General features: G+C 39.9%; 1 protein-coding gene across 4 annotated transcripts in view; it reads left to right on the forward strand.

Annotated features, from left to right (window-relative positions):
* The first annotated feature begins 294 nt into the window (after nt 1–294).
* LOC149737156 (thrombospondin type-1 domain-containing protein 4-like) overlaps nt 295–26,168 on the forward strand; it is a 38,198-nt gene continuing 12,324 nt past the window's right edge. The window contains exons 1-8 of one of the 4 annotated variants that reach the window (XM_089877495.1): nt 295–442; nt 735–880; nt 1,214–1,277; nt 1,522–1,624; nt 2,949–3,124; nt 19,864–19,957; nt 20,163–20,273; nt 23,538–23,722. In XM_089877495.1, coding sequence (XP_089733621.1) covers nt 347–442; nt 735–880; nt 1,214–1,277; nt 1,522–1,624; nt 2,949–3,124; nt 19,864–19,957; nt 20,163–20,273; nt 23,538–23,722 — 975 coding nt within the window. In that variant the 5' untranslated portion in view covers nt 295–346. Of the gene's footprint in view, nt 443–734; nt 881–1,213; nt 1,278–1,521; nt 1,625–2,948; nt 3,125–7,789; nt 8,136–10,329; nt 12,455–19,863; nt 19,958–20,162; nt 20,274–23,537; nt 23,723–26,168 lie in introns of those variants that run through there. The other 3 variants (XM_089877494.1, XM_089877496.1, XM_089877497.1) reach the window with 3 other exon arrangements.

The raw sequence follows: 26,168 nt of genomic DNA on the forward strand, positions 1-26,168 counted from the left end.
GCGATATACCTTCAGACCTCGTGGTTCGTGTCTGTGAGTAAATTCTCCCTTCAGTTTAAACGACTTTTCAATCCTGACGCGAAGGCCAAAGTTTCCCCACAAAAATAAAAATCTAATTAGATGACGATGTTACTGAAAGATGCAGCTTGTTTCAACTTTCAATAAATGTAAGTGAAATACTAAACTCGTTCAAATGTGGTGAATCATAACTTTTAATAGCTATATTTACTGCTATTAAATTGATAAAACATTCATAATTTTTCTTGATTAAAACGTTAAAGTCGATAAAACACTTTATATATGCTCTCTATTTTACAGAAATTTGGTTTAAAATTAAGTTTAAAAGATGTTTACTGAAAATATAATTTGTGTTTGCCTGTTTTGTGCAACTCTTCTTACTTCAGCTAACTCACAAATCCACGGCCACATACGACCACCGTTGGTAAGTTTACGCTGTATTGTTTCTCCAACCTAGTGGTCACTAATGGGTTGTATATATTGTTTGCAACATACATAAAAATACAGCAGTTACATACGTGGTAACTCATAAGTAGGCACAAAGTGTATGAAACAGAACACCCGTGTTATAACGACTGTCATTTTCCGGCCCCAAAGCAAGTTACATTCATTAGTTTAAACCATCCTACACCAAGTCAACCTACAGAGGGTGATAGATGATTTTGTTAGAATATTAAAGCCATATTTTTTTAAGTAAAAACTGTTGTTAATCGAAGGAAAACCGTATGCCAGTACCAGCGGTCCTTGGGGCGCCATCTAGCGAATGGAGTGTATGGAGCGATTGGAGTGAATGCAGCCGCTCGTGTGGTGGGGGCATGCAAGAGCAACATAGAAGATGTCACAGACGTGAACAGAACATCAGGTGGGAAATAATAATACCTGACGTCGTAGCTTAGTGGTAAAACACACTCGTATCGTAACCAATAGGTACGAGTTCGATGCTCGATGCTGCTAACATCAGGCGTATTTGTCCCTGGGCACTACTGAAATCTTTTGGTCACTAGTGGTTTCGCCAAATTTCCAGTCATACAGCATAACTATTCAACCGCAGAGTTACAAATGTGGTAAATTGTAAGCAGGCACGAGGTGTATAAAACAGAATGCCCGTGTTTAAACGAAAGGATAAAAAGTTACATTCATTTATACCACGTGTATAGCGTTATTGAGCATGAAATTAATTCCTGTACCGTTACAGAATCCCTGGAGCTCCGAACGGTTGCAAGGGATCTTACAAGCAATATCAACCTTGCGGTGAAATGGTAAGATATCAACATATTATTCTTTTATTTGCATTGTATTGTCTCTTGTAAGGTGACACGGTGACTCCTTTTATCCAAAACTATATTTATTTTGATCAATAAGCACGTTGTTTTACCGCTTCTATACCCGTCTTTTCGCTTTTGTAGACTCTGACCGTGCTTCCTTATCGTTACCGAAGACACAAATAAATTTCATTAATTTATAATCAGTATTATAGAGCAACTAATTACCGCTTTATCACAGCCTTGCCCTGATGGATCCGCCAACACACGAAGAGCTCACTGCGCAGAATACAACAAACGTCTGTTCGCTGGTAATACATACATCTGGGAGCCAATGAGTCGAGGTACTAGTTCTTAAATGATGCCAAATTGGTTTTAAACAACTGAACACGTATATAGAACTACCAATGAATTGGTTTATATTTAGGGTAATTATATAGGTCAACTACCTTTATAAAAGTGACGTGACTTTTGTTTATTTATATGTATAGTTGGGTGGGGGAAGATGGGACAGCTTCTTCTTCTGTCATGGTTAACAAAGAACGTTCAAAGAATTATTAAACTGTATGCTTATGACTTCCATTGTTAATCGTTTAAACACGGTCAGGAGATCTGGATCTTATGTGCTTAAAGTGTCCCGTTTTCCCCCACCCTACTATTGTATACTGTGGGGTAAGATAGGACACCTTTAGCACATAATATCGAAATATATCCTGATTGTGATTTAAACAATTAACAACGGTCTATGGGAGTCACGAGGATACGGTTTTATAATTCTTTGAATGTTCTTTGTTTAGTACCAAATGGGACGAGAAATAAAATGAAAAAGTGTTCCATCTTTCTCTACCCTGCTATAGTATAGGTTGGGGATTTTCCTTTATCGTGCTATTTGGTAGTAAACAGAATATATTTACAGAGATATATAACCGTATGATCAATACTCTAAAACGGCATTAACCTTGTCCCACAGTAATGAACGAATCAGCAAAATGCCGGTAAATATAGTAGGGCGGGGGAAGACGGGACACTTTTAGCACATAATATCCAAATACCCTGAGCGTGATTTAAACAATTAACAACGGTCTATGGGAGTCGTGAGGATACGGTTTTATAATTCTTTGAATGTTCTTTGTTTAGTACCAAATGGGACGAGAAATAAAATGAAAAAGTGTTCCATCTTTCTCTACCCTGCTATAGTATAGGTTGGGGATTTTCCTTTATCGTGCTATTTGGTAGTAAACAGAATATATTTACAGAGATATATAACCGTATGATCAATACTCTAAAACGGCATTAACCTTGTCCCACAGTAATGAACGAATCAGCAAAATGCCGGTAAATATAGTAGGGCGGGGGAAGACGGGACACTTTTAGCACATAATATCCAAATACCCTGAGCGTGATTTAAACAATTAACAACGGTCTATGATAACCACCAAATGGGACGAGAAAAAAGAACGAAATGGTATCCCATCTTACCCACCCCAATATCATATCATACATAAAGATCATACATAAAGCAATGGAACCTCAGTGTAAATGAAATTTAAACTTCAATATGTTTAATTCCACTTGAACGATTTAATTACAAGGCATGAGTCTAAATGGGTTTAATTTAATTTAATTTACAAATCAAGTTTGTCCAAAAACCTAAAACGATTTTTACAGGAGGTCCATGCCAGCTTAACTGCCGCGCCAGGGGTCACCGTTTCTTCGTTCGCCATTCCTCAAAAGTAACAGACGGCACGGACTGCTCTTACAGTACCCTCAGCAGCAGAGAAAGGAATTACCTTGGCGGATTACAGGGGAGGCCGAAACACCTGTGTGTAGAAGGGAGGTGCATGGTAAGCTACCGTGAATGATAATCTTTCTATCGCCTAAGATTCGTAGACCGATCAATTACAAGGTTACCTGCGTATGTTTACCATTGCTGTGTTGGATTGATGCGTTTATAACACCAACACAAGCGCATTGGTTTTTAAAGGGAACTAAAAATACTTGTTTAACCTGTGTTCAAACCGAACTAAATCTAAAACGACGCTACTTTTTCTGTTTAAAAACGTTGCGGTTTTGAACGCAAAAATTAAAGTTGTACATTTATCTCCGAAACATCTATCAATGCAACAATTATAAAATTAGACTTCAGTTCCCCTTTAAACATTGTACATCACTTTGCGCTGTCCTGTACGGTTCGTTATTGTGTTATACCACACGTTCTACATACGTACAGATGGTGGTGCGACTTTCATTATAATTTCACGTATGTCACTCGGGCAGTATATAGCCACGCAAATATTTACTTTTCGGACAGAATCTGCTGGTTCAAGGCAAACAACGCGATGCATTTAGTTATTAGGGAAAGTAATAAAAGTGGAAAGTGTTCCCACTGCAGGAATAACATACAATGTCACGTTGTATGTCAGTCCTAATTACAAAACCGGGCGGAGCGCGGAAATTTTCGACGTGCAGGGCATGAGGCATTGATATAAGAAATATTTACATGCGGAGTTTTATTAACTTTGCTTGTTTGTTCATGGGGCAGAAGATCTTTCTTTCGTGACAGGAATAGAACTACTGTAGTCGCGATCGTGCTCAACCACAATGCGGTTGAAATACCACGTTTAATATGCTATAGGTGTCTGTACATGGTGTATTTATGTTTACTAGGCAATTGATAAGAATTAAACTATGTAAAAGACCAAGCAGAAGTAATTATAAGGTTGTAATTAACTCGTTAATGCTATTTTCTTTATCTAGCCGCAAGTATAATGCAAAGTTGCTATTTCTGATAATTGAAGTGAAGTTCTTATGGAAGAAATGTAAATTTAGGTTAAGAGAAAATCACTGGAAATCAAATGTAAAGGAAATCATGAAATGTCGATCTACTGTTCTATTAGTTCGTGTGCTACGTGCGCGCTTTATAAAACAAGTCCGCATTTTTTTATATTCGAGTTGTTTTAGCTTTATTGTTCAGTTTTTGGATCTTCCGAGATGTCTGTATGATGGACAGGTATACGTTGTGTTTCAGACGTTACCTGATCCTGCCTGTGGAATATAATACACGTTTGTTGATTTATACCTTTAGTATGCAGTGGTATGCCAGTCTGTGTGTGGAGATGGAACGAGATGGACTATTATGGAAATATCAGCGAACTTAAGGTCGTAGGGCGAAACAGGAAGGGTTTCTGGTTATAAATAATCTACATCGGCGCTCTCTCGTCTGTCTGGCTACACACGAGGGCGAAATAAGCGAGAAATAAATCCAACACGATTCTTTCACGCCGCAGAGTGGCAGAAAGTTGGGGAAATTCGCTTCATACCTCATTATTCGTCGCGTTTGAAAAATTTGCCTCTCGTTTTGCGGTCACTGCGACCAGCAATTTGGCGAAAGCCTTCTTCAAGAACGGAAGCTTTCGAACTTCTGCCGTTTGTTATTTGACCGAAAAGGCTCTCGCTGCGGCGCCCTGATTGCCATTTATGGTCGTGCTGGATAAATGCGGGCTTATATGAAGCGATGTAATCGCGTAATGTTTAACAATTGCCACAACGCTGTGGTTGATGCACTCAAGGATTTCGAGAGCGATTCGTCAGCTAGTTTGTATAATGACGCGGTCGATTGTAAAGTTATAACTTGTGTAGTAAAGTTTAGATAGTGCGGATATTGCAATTCGCAGAGATATCTTTTCATTATACAGCGGTTTATGGCTCAATTAAAACAGCGATATAAAATTTATTGAAACGCAGTATAGCAGCACGTATACCTGCAATTAATTTCCCCATACCGTCAGTAACCTCAGACTTCAATTGCAAACAAATTACTCACTGTCTAGTGGTTTGCGTTTTCCTCTAACAAAGAAGGCTCGAGTTCGAATCCCACCACCGCAACTATATCTTATAACCCGTCGCCTCTGTTTTTCTCCATGTATGATAAATGCTCTGCACATCTGACTTGTGTATTATGGGTGTCTACCGTCTGTATTTCCTTACCCCACTCGCGTTTGAACCATCAGCCAGCAAAAGCACAAAGGTCGACCAAATGAACAGCAAACTTAAGATAAGCTTCGTCTACCAGGTTTAACTAGGACAAACATATTGGCAGTTATGCGTGTTTTAAATTATACTTGGTTTGATCAGTAGCAAAGTATACTGCAGTGAAGTTACCGAGGTTACGTTATAGGATGTTAAACGTTTGGCTTGTTTTTTAGACGTAGCCTACATTTTTTGTGGTGTAATAATTATGTGAAATGGCAAGAAGGGAATGCATTTTGATTTTCTGTTATGAAGTAATAAAAATAAGTAACATTTTGACGTTTTTTACAAAGCGTGGCGGACTATGCTTAACTTTTTCAAGTTTTATTTTTCCACTATTGTTTTCTTTACGGTTTAACGGAGACTTATCGTTCTTGTTGTGTTAACGATTTATTTTTGTCTGATAACGCGCCCTTTATAGGCGATATACGTCATATGTATAAAAGCATGGTGATATTACCATACACCACAGTAGACGTCTGTATCTAGATTGACTAAAGTCTGAAATTACGCTCTGACGCGCCGAAATCGTACCACGAAATTTGTAAACCGAAAAAATAATCCGTTGTATCTGCTTTATAAACGCGTTACATTCATAAGTCTAGCTATTTAAACCATTTGTATCCGAATATGTGAGACCACAGGGTCATCATATCGTTATAATTATGAAGTTCTGAGTGCGCATTAAGTGTCTATTTCATAGAACCAGTCTCAAGTAATATGTCGGGGAATTAATTTCTCTGAGTGGCTGAAATCGTTTTATTATTAGAGAATATTTTGTATGCACAGCTGAGAAAAATTAGATTTAAAGGTGACTGTACACAGTATCCGGAATTCGTCCGTTTTGTCTGTTTTGTCCGGATTTCGCTGCCGCATGCGGAACTCGATAATGGGTTTGCATACGACTTCGCCAACAAATTCGCATGCCGGATACTGTGTACAGCCACCTTTATAGGGAAAAGATTTCGCCATAATTTGATACAGCGTTGGTAATATAAGACTGAAGTGATTTAAAAGATAAAGATTGTCTCAACAGATATTCCGCATTGGGGTAAAATATTTTGAACGTTCGCTTTTGGCTTCTTAAATAAAGTAGGTGTTTTTGTTCTCTTGTATCATCCCATTTGGTGGTAAAGCAAGAATATTTAACTATTTATAAACTATATACTAAAAGTGCGTTGTTAAATGTCAAATACACGATTGAGAAATATGGAATAATAATTATGTAAACTCTATCCATCTTACCCCATTCTTTATATTTCGAAAACGCATTCAAATTATATGACAAGACAGGACACCTTTTCACTCTATTTTGTCGTCCCATTTAAACAAAGAACATTCAAAAGAATTATAAAACCGTATCCTCACGACTTCCATAGACCGTTGTTAACTGTTTAAAACACGAACAGGATTGTTTCGATATTATATGTGCTAAAGATTTTCCACCCCCCACCCTACTATGTTTTAGCGGAATTCGTAGTAAACAAGGTCGCATGCGAGGTGTCGTTTTATCACGCAGCATAGCAACGCATGCAAAGGTTTAGTTCTAATTATAACGCTTGATTACCGTGTATGATGCGAACTCATTTCCCGACATTGAGTTTGCGGTTGTGTTTGCTCATGCGTGGTGGCATCGGCGGACAAAGGGCCTTCTATTACGTCATAATCCAGAACAACAATGCTTTCCGGCGACGCGATGACGCAAGCAGAGAATAAAAGTTCATTATGTCGTTGAGGCAAACAAGTTATTTTGACGATGGAACAAGCGGTTGTTGTGAAGTTTTCGGAAATCGTAAATGTCGGTACAAATTAGAATGTACGACCGGCGGTTATTTGTATTGTAGTTGAACGTGTTTCGAGTACTACCATTGTGGGCCTGTGTGTCCTTGGGAAAGACACTTAACGACAATTGCTCCAATCCAGTGGTTACTTATATATAGTACCCTGAAGTATTCACCCACAAAGTTACACACGTGGTAACTCGTAAGCGGTCACGCGGTATGTAAAACAGAATGTTCATGGTATAACGCCCATCGTTGTTCTCATCTAGTTCGATACCAAATTGTCAGAGTTTTCGTATATTGGTACGAATCGTATACGTTGGTATGCGACGAACGTAAATGTTTCGCCTTGGTCAATATTTGCTACGTGTTTAACTTGCCGCTATATGACGTAATTTGCCGCGACATGACGTGACCACGTTTTATCTGAATAGAAATAACGTAACGTAACAAGCTTTTAAGTTTTTTAACCTTTTAGGATATCGTGGGCGTTCTGTTTTAAATAGAAATCTAATTGTAAAAGGAATCGCCCCGTATTTGACACATTTGACACAACAATTTGCTACGAATCAAGTGATACGAAAATGAAGCCCAACAAATTGTATTCGGTGATATAGCTATATATATATACTATTAGGTGCATAAAACCCGGATTATTTTAGGAAGTTTCTGTATTTTATTAATTCATGTTATGCATTTGTACAGCCAAGATACTTAGGCTTGTGTAAGAACTTTGGCTGTATAGCTTAATTGCTTAGTAATGATGTATATATACGGACACCTGCCAAAAAGAAGGGGCATGCGGACTCTTATTGCTTTACTTCAATTGGCGTCTGTCGTGATGACTATACATGCTTTGCCACACACGACACCAGAGACATATACTGTCATAAATGCAACGGGGCCAAACCTGGAAGTGACTTTACCAATAGAACTGGAAGAAGCAATCCAAAGACATGGCATGCCATCTGATTCTATTGAACCTGAAGACAAATGGATACCAGTAGTGGAGGAATTACCAGTAGAAAGGTTCATTTATCACCCTGTAAGTTTGGTCTATGGTTTTAAGGGGGCATACCAACGAAAATTGTAAAAAACAGCCACTAAAAAAGTCGCCGTTTTGTTTTTTGAAATTTTGGTGGTGTCTTTGGATACGTTTGAGCATTTCTATCCATATATAAGTTTAGATTTTTGTTCGTATCCCCTTTTAGTGCGTTCTACAGCGGTTTTAGTGTTGGTTTTCTTTTTTCTTACGTATTTGGGGGGTTTAGATTAATTAGAATAACTGATTTTGTTTCAGTTGATAAATAATAATATTATCTAACAATATTTAGCTCAATGTTGTTGTTTTTTACGTTTTTACGACACAAAACGTAGGAACTGCGTATGGTACTACGCATCGCCTAACGGTTTATCTTAACATAAACATTTTCCGCTAAGCGTCGGTACAGAGCAGCGTTGTCCTCAGTTAAACTTATCGATCCGTCTGCAACGCAAACCTATGACATAACGATTTGGAAAAAAGATTTTCTCCAAACCACTGCCTTCCCAATGTTTTGACGTGTTGTCCCAACATTGTCCTTTATTACCCAAAGCTATTTTGGTCCAAGCCGACTTCGATTCTTAATGAGGTATGACGAAATCGATATAAATAAACCCGACGAGTTTTCGGGCGTGTCCGATTCAACATAGAAGCTTCCAGAAATGTTCCAAGCGCGCACGATTTACTGTGTTACCGCAGGAGAACAGGAACCGAAAAAGTGGAGTTTGGCCACATTTGAGAAAATTTCCCACTTGAATGATGATGTAATGTCGTTTGTCTGACACTACTAAATAGTACACTGATGGGTCGAATGTTTATATAGTTGCGATAACTTCTGTACTTTCTCAACACCATGTTTGGACAGTACATCGATATGTTTCCATAAACGTATTCTCATGTTCAAGACCCGCGAAACTCTGTTTACAACAACCGCTAGATGTCGGTATTGAGCATCTTGATAAAAGACGTTTTAACAGCCCAATAAACTACCTTCATTTCTCTGGACAGCGTAATCTTTCTTGAAAGCAGTAAACATTTTCGTCTTTATTACGTGAAGCGGACCGTGGCATATTTAGGTCTGTCTGCGGATCTAAACAAATCCATGGTTCATATGTCTGGCTTGAAAGCAAGCATACGATGATCTGAGTCAAAACTGACAGCCGCTAAAAAGTGTTTACCTTTCCTTCTTATCAGTACAAAACCAACAGTTGTTTGACGTCCCAGATAATATTCCTCTCTTCAAACTACAAATTGATCGCCGGCATTTTTACCAAGATCGATCGCCTAGGTTAGATTATTGTTATGCATTCCGTGTTTATATTTAAACGCTGAAAAGCCGGGAAACACAGCTACAGGACCATCACGTCGCTCCCGATATCTCCCTATGTACTTATCGGTTGATTCGTCTTGCTTAAGACTGGTTCGGCTAATTGGGCGACTTGGTTTCATTTGGACTCCGCTATCTGCGATCGGTCATTCAGTTCCAGCGGCAAAGGTAATCCAGTTTAATTCACTTCGGCGCTCCGTCTTCGTTTTCATGGATTAACCTGGCAGGAATAAATAGCAGGCATGACCGAGCATCACTTTTAAAGCAAACATTGCTTGGCTTTTACTCGGAGCAGTTTAGATCTAGCGCCTTTCGCTTTCGGATTCGTCACCATCAAATTACCGGGCAGCGGAAGACAACGAAAGTCTGTTGACTTTAAATATTACGCGGCGCAAGTGGACACTGTATTAGGCTGTCCAAACATCTTCATATCCCCCTTAACAGGCCACCAACCAAGCTGACCAAACCCAACTTAATCCAGAAGTATTTGGTGGCCGGTCAGTGAAACTGGACCCTTGTTAAAGTAAAACAACAACTACAGTTTTGTCCCAAGAAGTTAAGCCAGGGGAAACCGTTCAAAATTGTCGTACACGTCATTTTTGATCGGTATTTACGTTCCTTGTTTAGTGGTTAGGAACAGAATGATGTTTTTACTTCGTAAATCTTGAAGTTGTTTCTCTGAATTTTCACAACTCTTAGCGCACATCGTAAAAACCATGGCACACATGCTACGCCTTTTCTTGTAAAACTCGAAGAGAATATATGCCGTTTTATTATCCCCTATGTTTGCCTATCTTCGTACAAGCCTTTATTATTAGATCGTTCACCACACACGTATTTTCGGTGGTCTATCAGTTGCGCTACTTCCCTATTTCGAGGGAGTTGAAACTCAATTTATTTCGGTCAGTAATATCGGGGTTTTGGTGGTTCGATAGGATTGGAAACCGCGATAGACTGTAGCAAACAAAGCCCGCTCTATTCAGCTCGTTAGTCACAGCAGTTCGTATCGACAACACAGCATCGTTTCTTAACGCCAGCCACTCTACGAGTTCAAGTTGTACCGGAACCGCGTGTACGGAAAAAAAAAGAAAAAAGGCGAGCACCGGTTGTGAGAGCCAGTACATTTAGAAGCGCTGATTTGAGATCAGAACAGCTCGCGTTTTGCGCCGAGTCGGCAAGGCTCGCCACAGCTATTCTAGCGAGTCGTGAGAGACGTCGTTCTGGGAATTAGTTGTACGTTTAGTAATGATGTGTGGATTGAGCTGTAACTAGCTGGCAGTAGTTGTGATTCGTGGATGTTATTTATCGACAGGTTTAAGGTAGGGCTCAGTAAATGTTGGCAGACGATATGTGCGCACTTGTTGAGGTAATAACTCTACGTGTAAAGGATAGACCGTAAGGTTTTAGTTAATCTGGTTTACATAGAAAAGATTAAACCATTCGTTACGTGAGGTTTAATTTCGTTCCAAGTTTGACAGTTTTTGTTTTGTCGCCGATATCGCTCTACTGGTGGTTAGTTTAACTCGCGTTGGCAGGTTTGCCATGCTTCTAGCTTCCGCAAAAAGTGTGTCTTGTACTAAATCAATGCGCGAAACAATGTGTACATACAAGCGTCTGTATTGGAGTATTTAATCTCACGCCCGCAAAGAACAAAGATCGCTTTGTCCTCCACATTTCGCGAGCATTTATTTAAAGTTGGCGCAAATTAGGTGGTTTCATTTCGTGTATAAGAAAGATCGAATTAGTAGAAGCTTCGTTCGCTCGGTGCAAAAGCAACGACGTATCTCCCTCTTCTTCAACGCCTTGAGCATTTTTGCAATGGGAGAAGCTTTGGGAATTGAGTTCTGCTACATTTGTTTCACCTTAAGCTTTCACTAAGTCAATTGCTGACAGACTTTGTTGTTATTTCGCATAGGGCGCGGATAGACGGTTGGTTGAGCGTGATTCGGAGTTCAGATTCCACCACAGTTTAAACATGGCATGCCTTCTGCCGTCGAACTGTGACCAAATCGGAATGCCAACACGGTCACGTGCCAGTCGTGCCCAAACACTGTCGGTATTTGATTTCTTAAGTGCGCCTGATTTGTTGGTAAAGCGGACTGCACACATACGGCGTTTAGCGGCAAAACGACGCGTATTTCGTAGAACGTAATGCTTTTGACCGTATATACACGCAAGACGCGAAGTATTGTAATTTTTTATTTCCTTGGTGTATATGCATGATTCGCTGCTACAACTGTCCCATGCATCGCATTAAATCAGCACCCCGAGCACCGAGAGTGATGAGATATTGCACCGTTTATAACACATAACTTCACACGTGATAAATCAAATGGTGCACGAAGTCACGGCCCGTGGATGAGGTAATCGTAATTACCTCAACGCTCCATTATATGTACACACAGAACCGTAAGCTGCGGCCAACCCGTTTTGGCTACAGCATCTTTTCTCTACCTTGCCAGATTTATCTTCGCTTCAAAGCAAGGGTTGTACAGAACGAATCAGGTTTTGCAAGTTAATATAAATATAAGGGTAGAACGACCGCGGAATGAAATAGCTTCCGGGAACAGATCAGATCAGGGATTTGTCTGAAGCAGAATCACCAGTAAATACAGGGTCATCTAAAAACCAGCGCTTTGCGTATTCAGCATACAGCATTTAGGCACTCATTTAGACATAACTGACCCGAAGGTTAATTTTTATCCCTTTTGAAGCTTAAGCCAGAAATTAGTTGTCTAATTCGACCGGGAGTCTTGTATTCTCATAGGTAGTGGCCCTTGACCCATTCCTGTCTAAATTATATGAGATTTTGGCTTTAACTATCATGTCATGATGTTTAATCCTTAATTTATTCAAGGTGTGCGCTCAAGATTGCTTCATAACTGTTCAAAATTATAGAGCTAGCAATATGGCACTTAATATGTATCTAATGATATTCCTGAGTCTATCCATTGTGGTGATATCGGCTGATGTTAGAATCGAGAAGGCTCTAAGCGTAAGTACGTCTGTGATAATGCATTGGAATTATATGGCTTATTATTTATGTCTCGTTGAAGTCTATCACGCCGTATAAAACGTGTTATTTATCGTCGTCGTAAACCATAAACCTCAGCGAGTACACGCCACGCGACATATGCTGTCTGGGCTAATGTTTCTTCTCTTGGTTGTGGATTTTTGTGGCGCAAATATCGGGTGTGGAATTGGCAGTCTTACTGTTAGGATTTTCCAGCAACTGAGGCAGCAAAATTGAAGCCAGATTCGTGGTCGAATTTTATTTATCTTTGGGTTTGGTCCGCGCGAAAATATTGAGACAGCGGGTCTCGTATCAGGAGTAACACTGGTGTTTCACATAAAACCCTAAAGTAGCACCTTGTGTTAAGCCTACCCCAGCTGTACTGACGTCATATTTGCTTTTAATCTCGGCACGAGTACACTTGAAGCGTCTTATGACGCAATGAACTTGAAACTTTGTGCTGAACGGTTGAAATAATTTCACTTGCCGGTTATTTTTGAATTTCAAGCACCACTCTACCTTATACTTAAGTGAAAACAACGGGCAATTTTATTCACATTTTAGGCAAAGTTTGCCTCTTGAATATTCCCTTTTTAGTCGAATTGGCGTGGTTTGAGCAACTGTAAAAGACGCTGTTGTTCTAGACAAATTTGGGCCAAAAATTGTGCTGCAAAAGTTGCAATTCGCGCTTTTTTAGTAAAACAATCGTACGGCGGCCAGCTAGCTGTCTTCGCGTGGTTTGTAGCCCGCTTGGATTCTACTTTCGCATCAATGTTTTGGGTTCATTATGTTGCTATTTATTCTTAGCAATCGATAGCCCTGAGAGTATGTCGGTTCAAAAATCGTCATGCGAGTAAACTGATGTTATCTGCCATCGCTACTTTGTGAGTCGCGCACAAAAACAACACAAGCTATATGCATAAGGATGCAAGTCACCATCTGATTACAGCATGGGAGTTTAACAAGCGCTGGTTTATAGCTGCGAGAGAGAAAGCCGCGACTGCGGTTGAGAATCCAGCAATTGTTCAAAGGCGTGTTTGTCAATTTTCGTCGTTCCCAAGGCAAACACGCAATGTAAGAAACCACTTTGCACGACATTGAAACCTCGTTTCGTTACGCCAGCAGAACACAAGTAAATTGCGATAACATTGCGGTTACTCTGTGACAGAATCACTTGCTTTATGTTTCAAATATACGACACCGTAGTTTCAAGGTGTAATAGCAACCTGGCGTTTTGATAAACACCAAAATCGTGTTCAGTTATTTCTAAGTTTTCATTCTTCGGATAGTTATACAATATGTGTAGTACGGATGTGTCGTATAGTAAGGTGGGGGAAGACGGGACACCTTCAACACATAATATTCAAATATCCTTAGGGTGTTTTAAAACAATTAACAACGGTATATGGTATAGTCGTGGAACACGGTTTTATAATTCTTTGAATCTTCTTTGTTTGCTACAAAATTAATAAAGAAATTAGAAAAAAATCTCATCTTCCCTACTCTACTGTATGATGTAGGCGTATAAACTTATTGAATCCATTCTCCATGCAATTCTATGCATGGATCCCTTGTTCAAATAACAAGTCTGTTTAAGCAGTGCGTGCCGTTTTCGGCAGTTTTTTGCAATTATAAATGATGGATGCATTCTAGAAGGCGACAGTTTGAACAATATCACGTATATATAGTGAAGCGTGTCGTTTACGAATCCCTATGCACTATTATACTTCACTCTCCTATGCATACATTAACCTATGATCTCCCTTGTCTTGTGCTTGTCTTTATGGCGATATCGACTCAATGTTTGTCAGGTCGCTTCATAAACGTGCCGACACTGTACTTCGAGAACTGTCGAGTTAAATCCCTGCTTTGAAGTTATTGTTCGACAGAGGAAACGACGATGAGTGTCCCCGCCCGCAAGATTCGGACTGCCTGCGGTCGGATATTTAGCAAGTGCTGATTTCCCGTGCTCGAGGCGACTACGATAAATGAATGTAACTTACTAATCCACACAAGGCGGACATGCAGTCGTTATAGTTATAACTTGGGCGTTCTGTTTTACACACCTTGTACCCTCTTATAAGTTACCACATACTTAATGGGCAATTAATCACGTTTCTTTCCAAGGACACAAGACGCCCACAATGGTAGCGCTAAACTAGCAGTATCATGCCTTTGCGCCGGTAGATCCGCTGCCCATCCCCGTTTATACGCCTATATAGTCCGGCGCGGCAAGGCGAACGGATTAACGTCACGGAATATACCACCAACAGATCAAACTCACAGGAATGCAAATGTACTGAGTAATCTAAGGCTTATCTCGCTGCAGGTTGTTAGCGTAGCAGCTTCACTCTGTTTACTCAACAGTAAAAGTATAAACGATCACCCATACATCCAACAATGTATATATGGCCCCACACGTTCAGTGGGAACGGCGTAAGAATACCAGTGATATCTCCACACATCATTGAACTGCTAAGCCGCGAAATTTCTTTGCCCTGTTTGCTCTGTAAGTTAAGGGTATTGCTTACCTTTAGTTCGAGTTTCGAGGATAGAGTAACACTACGGTGGTTGATGCCAAATATAGCTACGTGGGCGTTGTGTTTCTAAGTTTCTCTATTGTGTTTTACTTCTAATTTCTGCACCGCCGGTTCTATTTTACGACGGTTAAGGCGCCATTAGGAAAACAGCAGCGTCTGCATATTGCTGTTAAATTTACTTTGCCCGCCCATGTGTATTGGGATCTCCAGCCTTTCTCTATTCTTAATGTACTTAAGTAGCCTTTGATGTCTGGTTAGTTATACGACCGACGTCAGGTAGATTCTCCTAATTCGTTAAAGTTCAATTATCAATGAAATGTCTACTTGACCCATAAGATTCAGATTACAATACTACATCATAGTATCGCATGCATTGCGTGCACTTATGTGGCTTGCGGGAGAAACCGCTTTTTGGAAGCTAGCCGATGTATGTATTCTATGCAAGCGAAGTAATCGGCATTATGTTTGTTCTGCTACTTAAACGTTAACTTGGTGTTTGCCACATCACACAGTTCAAGGTGAGAATATGTATCTCATGATAAGATCTCAACCTCAATTAGTTACGCCAGTATCTCCGACCCGCAGTGCGCCTTACACCCAACCCAACCCCTCGACGCCGTTCCCGAATGCTAAACCACGGGCCCTTAAACCCCAACGCGGCGTGTCGTGTTGTAAAAACAGTAGCCCGCATTCCGTAGAAAAGGCGTTAATCTTGCGGTTATCTCGCTACAAATTCCGCAAGCAATCCACTCACCTGACACTGATGTTCAAAACAGAACTGGCAAACTGCCGCCTTTAATTCCCCAGCGCATCTAATTGCAGCCCCAACGACTTTGATGATGCCGAAAAAGCTATATTGCCGAATTTTATTTCCCAAATTAGCTTTTTCATCAACATTGTCTCGCAATTTCTTGAACTTGCTTAAATTAGAATTCAACCACAAGACAAGGGCTTCCCAATTTAAACTATGACGAAATCGTCCCGCCAAGCATTTGGAAACCATCCAACACTCGAAGTAACCTTGATCAAATTGAATTACCGTTAATGTCTTTCTGTTGGGTGTTTTAAACTGTCGGGATTTTTGAAGTTCTATTTTTTCGACTTTGTATATAGGTTTTCTTTGTTTTTTTCCTCTCGTTATCTTGGCAGCAAAACCGCACGCTTTCATCGCAAACTTAGCCCAGCTTACTCGGTGAAACTAATTTACGACATTGCCCAATATCAAAGCAAGTTAAGCCCACTTGTTTACGCCCAATGCTGTTTTAAGATAACCAGACTCGCATCCCTATGATAACAGATCACTCAAAACCGCTTTGATTTTCCTATTCAACTTCAAGTCGGCCTGAATGTAATCCGGCCGCTCAAGAACGGGATGCGTTATAATCCTCGTAATTCGAAAACGGCCGATGCCAAAAGCCGTAGGAAAGCCGTTTCTGACGCGCAAGTGGCTCAATTTAGCTTCTTTCTGCCCGAATTTCTGGTAAATGTCCGTCGCCTTCGCTGAGGGTGTTCTCCGATGTTCGTTCTTGTTAGTTTATTTGTGGTCTCGTTTAATCTACAATTACGTCATTTTCTTTCCGCCCCTGCTGCGCTCAGTGCCCGGGAACCTTTTTTTGCATTCGTACCATCCGTTTCTATTGCTACTTCGGCGCCTAAGACTGAGCACCAGCGACCGTTTATCTCACTTGACGAAAGCGCGGCAGCGACAAGGATTAAAACTTAACAAAACTCATAACAGTAAAACTAATACGTCAGTTAGCGCCCGTTTGCTGCTTGACACAATGCAATGCGTGAACAGACGCTTTGGGATCAACGTGTCATTACAACGCTAACGATCACGGCAGTTTTGACATTGACAAATCGCTAAAGTTATCACTGGTCGCCTTACGTCGTCCGATTTTACTTGAACCCGAACTCCCTCGTCCACCCAACACAATTTGTTATTGGTTCCGGCAACGGAAAGACATAGTTTCCTCGCATGACATGAGTTGATGGATGGACAGCAAGCTCACACAATCGTTGCCTTGTTATTCCAAGCAGCTGTTTCACTCCCTAACATTTCTACGAACGGTCTCTCCTACGATACATAATTGTTGATCACTTTGATCAATACGGTGCAAGGTTCGCCCTGAGCTTTCTTTCATTAGCGTCATTTTTAATTTAAATTTGGGCCAACTGGCAGTGACGGATTGCCACAAACGTCTGTATTGCTTATCTCGTGCAAGACCTATGTAATCATTAGGCCATGGTTAATGCAACGAGAAAACTAGTTTAAAAATGCCTTTTGCGCGAGGGATATTTTTTGATAATTTTTTCAAATTAGTAAAATTGCTGGTCATTGTTTCCAATGCAACTTGAGGTATTATTCGCCTACGCTGAGTTATCCAATGTCTCCGACGTTAATTTTAGTTTGTGTCGAATATAAAAGTGCCTTGGTTAAAATTGAATAACAGTCAATGCGGTTCGAGGTGAACGGAGATTGAAAATAGGTTTAAAATTGATGTTTACTTCGCCAGACATGCAATGGTTGATGGATTGCTTTTATAGATCCGGTTGCTGCCGCCCCATCGGTTGAGACATCAAGATTACTGATGTCCTTTAACCTTGAACCTAACCTAGAGAACCTTTTGTGTCTAGGAAAACGACCTTTATGTTTATGGTTGTTGCCAGAAATTATATATGTTTTTGCCCGACTGTTTTCTACACAAAAAAACGACTGCGTTTAAAACTTCACGCATAATTTCATAGCATCCTGCTGTAAAATGCCCGGAGTGGTAAAATACAAAGAAAAACAAAATATCTGACACTTTAACAACTACTTTTCGCCTTCTTTTGATTTATCACCGACCACGATAAACCGAATCTACCGCATCTATTTCCTAACAGGTGCAAGAGCCAGACGTTTGAACCTTTAGGCCAATCATTTTCCATTCTAAGCAGGTCTATGGTCATTCTCAATACCTTATGTTTGCTGTAGTCTGTCACTTTCATTACACTTGCATAGGTAAGCCTGTTTGGCCTCAAAACCGATTCCCCGTCCATACGTTGCCAAGACATCCGCATTATTTCGAATTAACACCCGCTTAGTGGCACGGACGTCGTACCTTTGACATTTTGTTTGTAAACTTTATGAATGGAGACATTTCTTACAATGATCTCCGACTGCGCCCGCTTAAAATTTAATTAAAATAAAACCTTCGGCGATTTTATCTTGAAAATAAAACCAACAGCAATTCCAGGGATTGAAATATCTGGTCGATTATTTTCAAAGCTGTTGCTAAGTGTGTATTAACCTCAGCTCAGGGTAAGAGGGGTAGACCGCGTCGTCGTCATAGCCTATTTATTTAGCTAACGCCTTCATTGCCATCATAACCAGCTTAAACTAAACTCCCAAAGGAGCAGAGTGTCAGAACATAACTGCTTGTAACGCGTGTTATATCTGTCTGTTTATTTCTTCAGCGTTTGCTAATGAATTAATTCAACACGACAAATCCGGTATGCATAACGTCTGCCCGATTTGCCGGTTAATTTCACATTGGCGCCGAGCTCGAATAATGTTTGTTGATTGAGATGAGCTGCTCGGCCGTGGCCTTACCACCCGCGCCGACAATAAGTCACCACCATTATGAAAGTACATCCCTAATGCTAGGTTTGTTATTTCAAAATGACTCGCGACAGCGACGGACAATACCTTGTTTTTCTAACCGGGCCGCAGCACCATCGGCAGGGCACGCGATAACCAGTTAAATGATTATTTATTTCGGGCTGAGCGCATCATTTGCTACCAAATTAGTGGCTCTCGCTCCAACCCCACAAAGGGTATGGTCTTATGCTTATTGTAGTATTTTACTGCACAATAGGCGTCAGGTGCGCTGATTTCCAATGGTCTTATTTTACTTTGACATTGAACGATGGGACCTTAAATTTGAGCAAACATCTTCCCCCCACAACGCATTAATTCTACCAAGCTCTTACCGCAGAAGTGCAATTGAAATGGAATACCCGTCTGTCGGCTTATAAACACTCGCAAATAACCTTTAAAAATGCTACTGTGTTGCTGAGAAATATTGTAAAGTACTGTAGTGTAAGTTGGAATACCTCAAGCACATAATATTTAAATATCCTGATCATATTTTAAACAATTAACATCGGTCTAAGGGAGTCGTGAGAACGCGGTTTTATATTTTTTGAATGTTCTTTGTTTACCACTAAATGGAACGAGAAAATAGAACAAAAAGGTGTTCCATCTTCCCCCACCCTACTATATATTTATCTCACATACGAAACACCTTCACTGAAACATCGTGACGTATTTATTGCACGGATTTGCTAAATTACTTTTTATTTTGGATATTTAAGTTGACCACTTTGTATATAAAGCAGTGGTTTTTAATCCAAGCAAGACAGAGTTCGCCTAGGTAGAATTTTCTCATTATAACTTGTGTATATTCACGTTGCGCTTGAACCTAAAGGAATATATATTAAGTTGGCGTGTGGTAGTCCCTGTTTTTATTCTCTTTTATCGGCTCATTTGGTAGTAAACAAAGCCTCTTTATAGAGTTATAACCGTATCCTCACGACTCAAAAACGTTGTTGTTAAAAAGGAAGTTAAGACATTATCCGCTAACGGTATCCATCTTACCAACAATACAGGACGCATAGGATTAGAAAGACTGTACAAAAGTATTATACGGGAATTCTATTTCATATTGGTAAAGTCCTACGATTTTAAACTAGAATCGTTCCCTTGATGTTTTCGAATTCTTCATTTCAAGCGACTTGTGATTTAGGCCAGAGTTAGCCCATTACTTAATCATTAAACAACTTAATACCAAAGTATTTCCTTTGCAGAAAATTGGTTGCGACGGGAAATTCGGATCCGGGGCAACTTGGGACAAATGTGGTGTATGCGGGGGCAACAGGGAACGTTGCACATATTTTAACGGTAAGTTTAAACCTTTCTTTCTTAGTATTGATTTAGACAGAGAGATAGGGTGATTCATTAGTTGGTGACCAGTACAAATCTGGTTTTAAATGTTTATATGTATATACCCAGTGTATAGTTTTGTAAAAGCCATGCGTTCATGTCGAAAAGTAACCAAAAATCATATGTTTATTAAATATAAAAAATGACTTTTATTTTCAACCAGGGATCTTCCGTCCTACCCACTTAAGTCACAACTTCCACCGAGTTGTGATTATTCCTGCTGGAGCTGAGAGAGTTAACATTACTGAAGTTAGGAAAAGCAAGAGCTGTATCGGTGAGTTGGACATCTTGCTATAACAGTAGGTGGGGGAAGATGGGACACCCTTTAACTCTATTTTCTCGTCCCATTAAGTAGTACGCAAAGAACATTTAAATAATTCGAAAATCCTTGCGACTCCCATAGGTCGTTGGTAATTGTTTAAACCACTTATCTTAACCTATACCTCAAGTAACACATTACATACTTTTTGTCTTAACCTATACCACTCATCTTAACCTATACCATATAGGTACAACAAGTAACACATTACATAATTATTGTTATTTAAATGTCTATAAAACAGAACACCAAGGTATAACAACCATCATCTACCACGGTATGTGAGAATAAATAAGTTCTGGTATATTTACTCATAAATTATAAATTTCTGCAAGCCGATTCCAATAGGTAGATATTTAATCTTTAAAAATTGCGCAAATGGTACGATTTTATCTTGATCATTACGTTTGGTATATTTTGAAAGCGTATGACGAGTCGTAAGATTGATGCGAAATTAATTCATAACCGAAGTCGTTATCCATGTATGGAACACAAACAAGCGACAAAATATCAAAGACGGACTTCATTCGCTCATAGAAAGTTTCCGAATTTCGTCCATCTGATAACTGTTGCATGTTTTGACCGGACGGGCATTTGAGGATCTTTGTAATGCTTGTGCATAAACAAATGCGATTATGACGCATGGTTGCAGGTGCTCGCCTGACTCCCCTGTCCAGATTGATTGTCGGCGACCACACAGTCCGAACAAAACGGTCTTTTCACGCTGCATTAAACCGGCGATCGTATCGCCAAGATAGCACCGACACGAGTAACCACTTTGCGAGGAATAGTAGCCGGAAGATGATTGTCTTATGCTCGTTAAAAGTCAAGAACCTAACGCCTCTCGACATAAGATAAACATAACGAACGATACAGCATCAACAACGTTTCATATCTCCTGTCCCAGGTGTCGCTCTATTTTCGGCAACCGTGAAATTTGTTTTGCTGCGAAAACCCGTCTTCTGCACAGCTATCGCCGATTAAAGCGATCCGAGACTTATCCGTGTTCGCGCTTCGTTCGTAGCCAAATTCTCCTTGAAAACAGACACCCGTGCGCATAGATAGATAAAGGATAACTTGGCCAAGATTCCGCAAACAACGCATGCCCTTCTTCTACTGGGCTGTGAAATCTTTAGAATCAACAGAGTTAGAATCCCTTATGATCCAATTATTTCGAATCATAAACCCTAAGAAATAGCATACAAAGCGTGTACTGTGCCTGGCCCATGCACCCCGGTATGCCTATTCATTGCTAACAAGGTTACAACACATTTTGTGCCCATGACTTGCGTGGCAGATATGACTTAGCTTTCCATAATTGTTTACTTATATACGGTTAACGTGACGAGCTGACAAGCGAGAAATTGTAAATTAAATAATTTGTTTTGAACTGCTACTGGGGGAGGTGTTAAAGGGAATGTATGACTCGCGTGTTTGGGAGGCTCATTTACTTTAAGGGGTTTTAATTGACCACACTTTGCGAATGTTAGAAAGAACCAACTGCTTTTATATGGATATAAGACTGTTTTATTTCTGTTTATGTTGTTTTAGTGATCGGTAAAACGGGTATTCGGTTTCTGTGGTAAACTTTGTAAATGAAACAATTTTAGAGAACTAGGTACAACGGCCTATGTTTTAATTCTCCCTTTTCGTCCCTTTTGATAATAATTGTCTCATTTTGCGTCGTTCATATTTCAAAACGCGGTAAGACACATTGGATAATTTATGTGCTTGTGCCATCTATCTTACCCCACTGTTTTTTATTTTTAAGACCCTTTAAGAAACCGTTCCGGTCTCTTAAAACTTTAATTATTGCTGCAAATAAGTCGCCCAATGCTGTTAATGACGAAAAATTGCTACATGTTGCCCGTTATAACAGTGGAGCTATGGTTTATATATTGAAAGCGGGCAACCTTGTCGACCTTGATACTCAAACCATGACTTTTTCCGCTCACGTTTCTGACGAATTGAGGTTACAGTATCGGAAGATGAATGAACGCGTGACTTACTATAGCGACTTGGAGGTTACGGTTAATTTAAATACATCGATCTGACACAATTTCTTTAACAGTAGGGTTCGTATTTGGCACAAATAAAATGTTATTTTAGAGTGTTACTTTTCGATATATGACCTGGGTAATAGGCGTGGGCTAAAGTGTTTCAAGCGTTACTTTGTAGCATAAACAGCATGCCTTGCAATCAACCATCCGTCCATCCGTTCGTCTGAGATTTGACTGCTTTGAAATTAATCTGTCTCGACAAAGAAGCGGTTGTTTACCACATACCGGGTCCTCTATATGGTCGCCTGTCTTCCTAACCACTTCCCGGCGGTTTTAACCGATTTACTGCCGGCTGGTAACACAATTTTAGCGACTTTCCGATAGCGGTTTTTCTGTCAGTCCGTAGCGACTGGGTTCACTAACGTAATTGTTTTCACGACTTTGTTTGCTTAGTTCAGCGTTTACATAGCGGAAAACTTGGCTTTAATCCTTCTAGGCAAGTCAACGTTGTGGCGAAGTCCATACTTTTTGTCAAATTAGCCTTTACCTAACCTTGTAGCATTACGCAACCATTCTCCACATAACGTTGTGGTATCAATGTAATTCTGTTGAAATGGTGCCCATATTTATGCACAATCTTAATCCATCAGGTTTTTTTAAATATACTATATGTATAAATATATAAAAACTTGAAGAAAAACTTTAAATAACGACTGTGGCTGCTAAATTCAACCGATACAATAAAACTATAGTAAATTGTTGTTAAATTAAAAAAAATATGTTGCTGCAAGAACAAATAAAAGTTATTATTATCGTATTTTATTAGCATTATAGTAGAGTAGGGGAAGATGGGACACCTTTTTCTTCTATTTTCTCGTCCCATTTGGTACTAAAGAAAGAACATTAAAATAATTATAAAATCGTATCCTCACAACTTCCATAGGCCGTCATTAATTCTTTAAAACACTTTAGGATATTTAAATATTATGTGCTAAAGGTGTCCCATCTTCCTCCACAGTACTATATAGTAGGGTGGGGGAAGATGGGACAATTAACAACGTTATTTGGGAGTCGGGAGGATACAGTTCTATGATTATTTGAATTTTCTTTGTTTGCTACCAAATGTGACGAGAAAATAGAATGAAAAGGTCCCATCTTCCCCCACCCTACTATATAATGAAAACGTGCAGTCATTTTAAATTGATCATTTTCTTTCCAGCGTTACGATCAGCCGGCAACCCATCGCGTATGTACATTAATGGTGACCTAAAGCTTGGCCTGCTGGACCCCAGTGGTAGATACAACGTTGCAGGAACTTCTTTCGATTACCAACGACCGCGCCTATCCATGAAGGGCGAAACTATGACGGCTAAAGGGCCAACTACCGAAGACCTTGAAGTCTTGGTAAGAAAATTAACTTTTTATCGATCTTCCGCATATGACGTAACCTGCCTATATTACTTAAGTTTGTTATGCGTTTAGCAACTGCCGATCAAAGTACAGTGCGCGAAACGCTAACGATTAAGATTAATTATCGTTTAAAAGAGTCAAGGGTGTTGTAGCAACACGACCAAGTTTACCACTGCCAATTTTTTACACGTTAAGCTCCGAATATTAATTGAGTAAACCACGACTAACGCGCATTGCCCGGTAAAATAAAGACGGATCGACCCCCGAGCACAAGGGTATCGGGTGTCGTGAAAATGTTTCTGTGTTTGATGCCGATTGTCTGACTAGTAGGTAAGCGCTCGGCTAATCGGATATTGGTTTCCATCATCCATTTAATTTGCCCGTCACGTCCCGGGGGGTTGCTAACTAGTCAGCAACGCTAGGCTGAAAAAGGCAGTCGACCACATGCACACAAGGTGTGTGTTAACGAGGTGAATGACAGACGGTTTCGAACCAAATTAGGAACCGCGTAATCCTCACCCGATCCGTCTTCTTCGGCTTTCGGCTCTTTAGGTTGGGTGGTCAGTTTGAAAACAGAGTGTAGTCCAGATAACAGGTTCAATCCATCACGCTCTAATTGGCGCGGCTTAAACTTCATCGCATTATCTTATCAGCTATGCAAATGTCTTATTAGTATCGTTTTTCACAAACGCTTTTGAACTTATCTATAAATGTGCACGCTATGCATAAATGTCGAGATAAATTCAATTCATCAAAATTTGTACTCTAGTTATGTTTCCAAGATACAACCCACGCCTTTTTCCCGGTCGTTTGGCGCTTTATATTTACACAGAATCGCGTTACACTCGTTATCGTAACCTTTTTCACCTGGAAATTTTAAAATACCTCTTACATGCCTGTACCTGAAAAACATGCCCAAATTTAACGTTTCCAAACCCCAGCAATTATTTTTACGTGATTAGGTTCCCGTATGATCACTACATAAACCACCCGTGTTGGAATACCCATCCGCTTAGGGTCACGAGCTTTAGCACCCCTCCAACCACAAAACCATGGTTAAACGTGTGTCTCATCTATGTTTACGTACGTACGTGACTTCAACCCGGTATTATAGATAACAGGATACCGTAAACCCTCCGAACCTTTTACCCCTTCAAGTCACCGTTGGTTACCACGCCCTCGTATGCGCTGTTTTCACGGAACATAGGTTTCCTTGGGCAACCGGACGGAATCTGTCATCTCTTTCTTCTCAGACTCGCCACGTTTTAATCCAGTTAAATTCTATTTAGACACCCAGTCATATGGAGTACGTGCTTGTCCGTAACTTTTTGCGATAAGCCTGTTGTGTATTGTCGTTTGCACAAAAGATTGGGAGTCCCACTGATCTTGTCCAAAAAGATAAATGAATGTAATTTACTTTTCCTCGCGTAGCGGGGCAACGACAGTAGGCATTATACAGTAGGCCGGGGAAGGATGATACACCTTTACATTATATTTTATCGTCCCATTTGGTATTAAACAAATAACAGTTAAAGATATAACTCCCATAGACCGTTGTTAATTGTTTAAAATACGATCATAATACTTAGTTATTATGTGCTAAAGGTGTCCCATCTTCCCACACAATAATATAACATTTGTTTCATATACACCTTGTGCCCGCCTACGAGTTGCCACGTATTTAACTTTATAGATATTCCAACTCGTTATCTTTCTTTCAAAATCACTGAACAATAGAACCGGTTATTCGCTGTCAGAATGTGGTCTCTCAGTGCAGATGTCTCCCGGAAAATTTCAGAAAATTTTCAAAAATAAATGAAAATGTCAACTCCTATTTTCTAAAAGATTACATCTGTTTGCCGCAGCTTTTATTTTTATTGGGCGTTTGGTTCAAATCAGTAAAGGCGCTGTAGAACACAAAGAGCTTTGTTATGATGTGACACCTGAGATACAATCATTTTATTTGAACAACACTGATGATGCCGTATTAGACAGAATATATATCTTGCGGAACATTGTTCGATTTTTTGCCGGTTATGCATTTATAGCACTCATAGCACTTAATTGATCTTGATTTCTAAATGTTATTCCTTTACGAGAATCGTCCAACTTAATGAGCACCCCCACAAAATTAACATACGTGTTAACTCGTAAGCCGCGCAAGGTATATAAAACAAAACATTGTGTTATAGCTACTGTTGTAATTGCCCCGCCATGCGAGGATAAACAAGTTACACGCATGTAAAGGTAACGGTGTGCTATCTTATTAATAGATCTACTTCTACCTTAAAATTCCTGACCGTTCCGGGCAATTAGTTTTGTGTTGCCTTTTGATCTTTAGTGTCCAGCTAAGTGGTAAAGTAAACTTCGCAACCATAAAAGTAGATAACTATGTAGTCAGTGTAGAAAGCCTACTTAAAATTCCCGTATAGACAAGTTC

Source organism: Ciona robusta, chromosome 4 (genome assembly GCF_009617815.1).
Source record: "Ciona robusta chromosome 4, ASM961781v2".
Classification (NCBI taxonomy): Eukaryota; Metazoa; Chordata; class Ascidiacea; order Phlebobranchia; family Cionidae; genus Ciona; species Ciona robusta.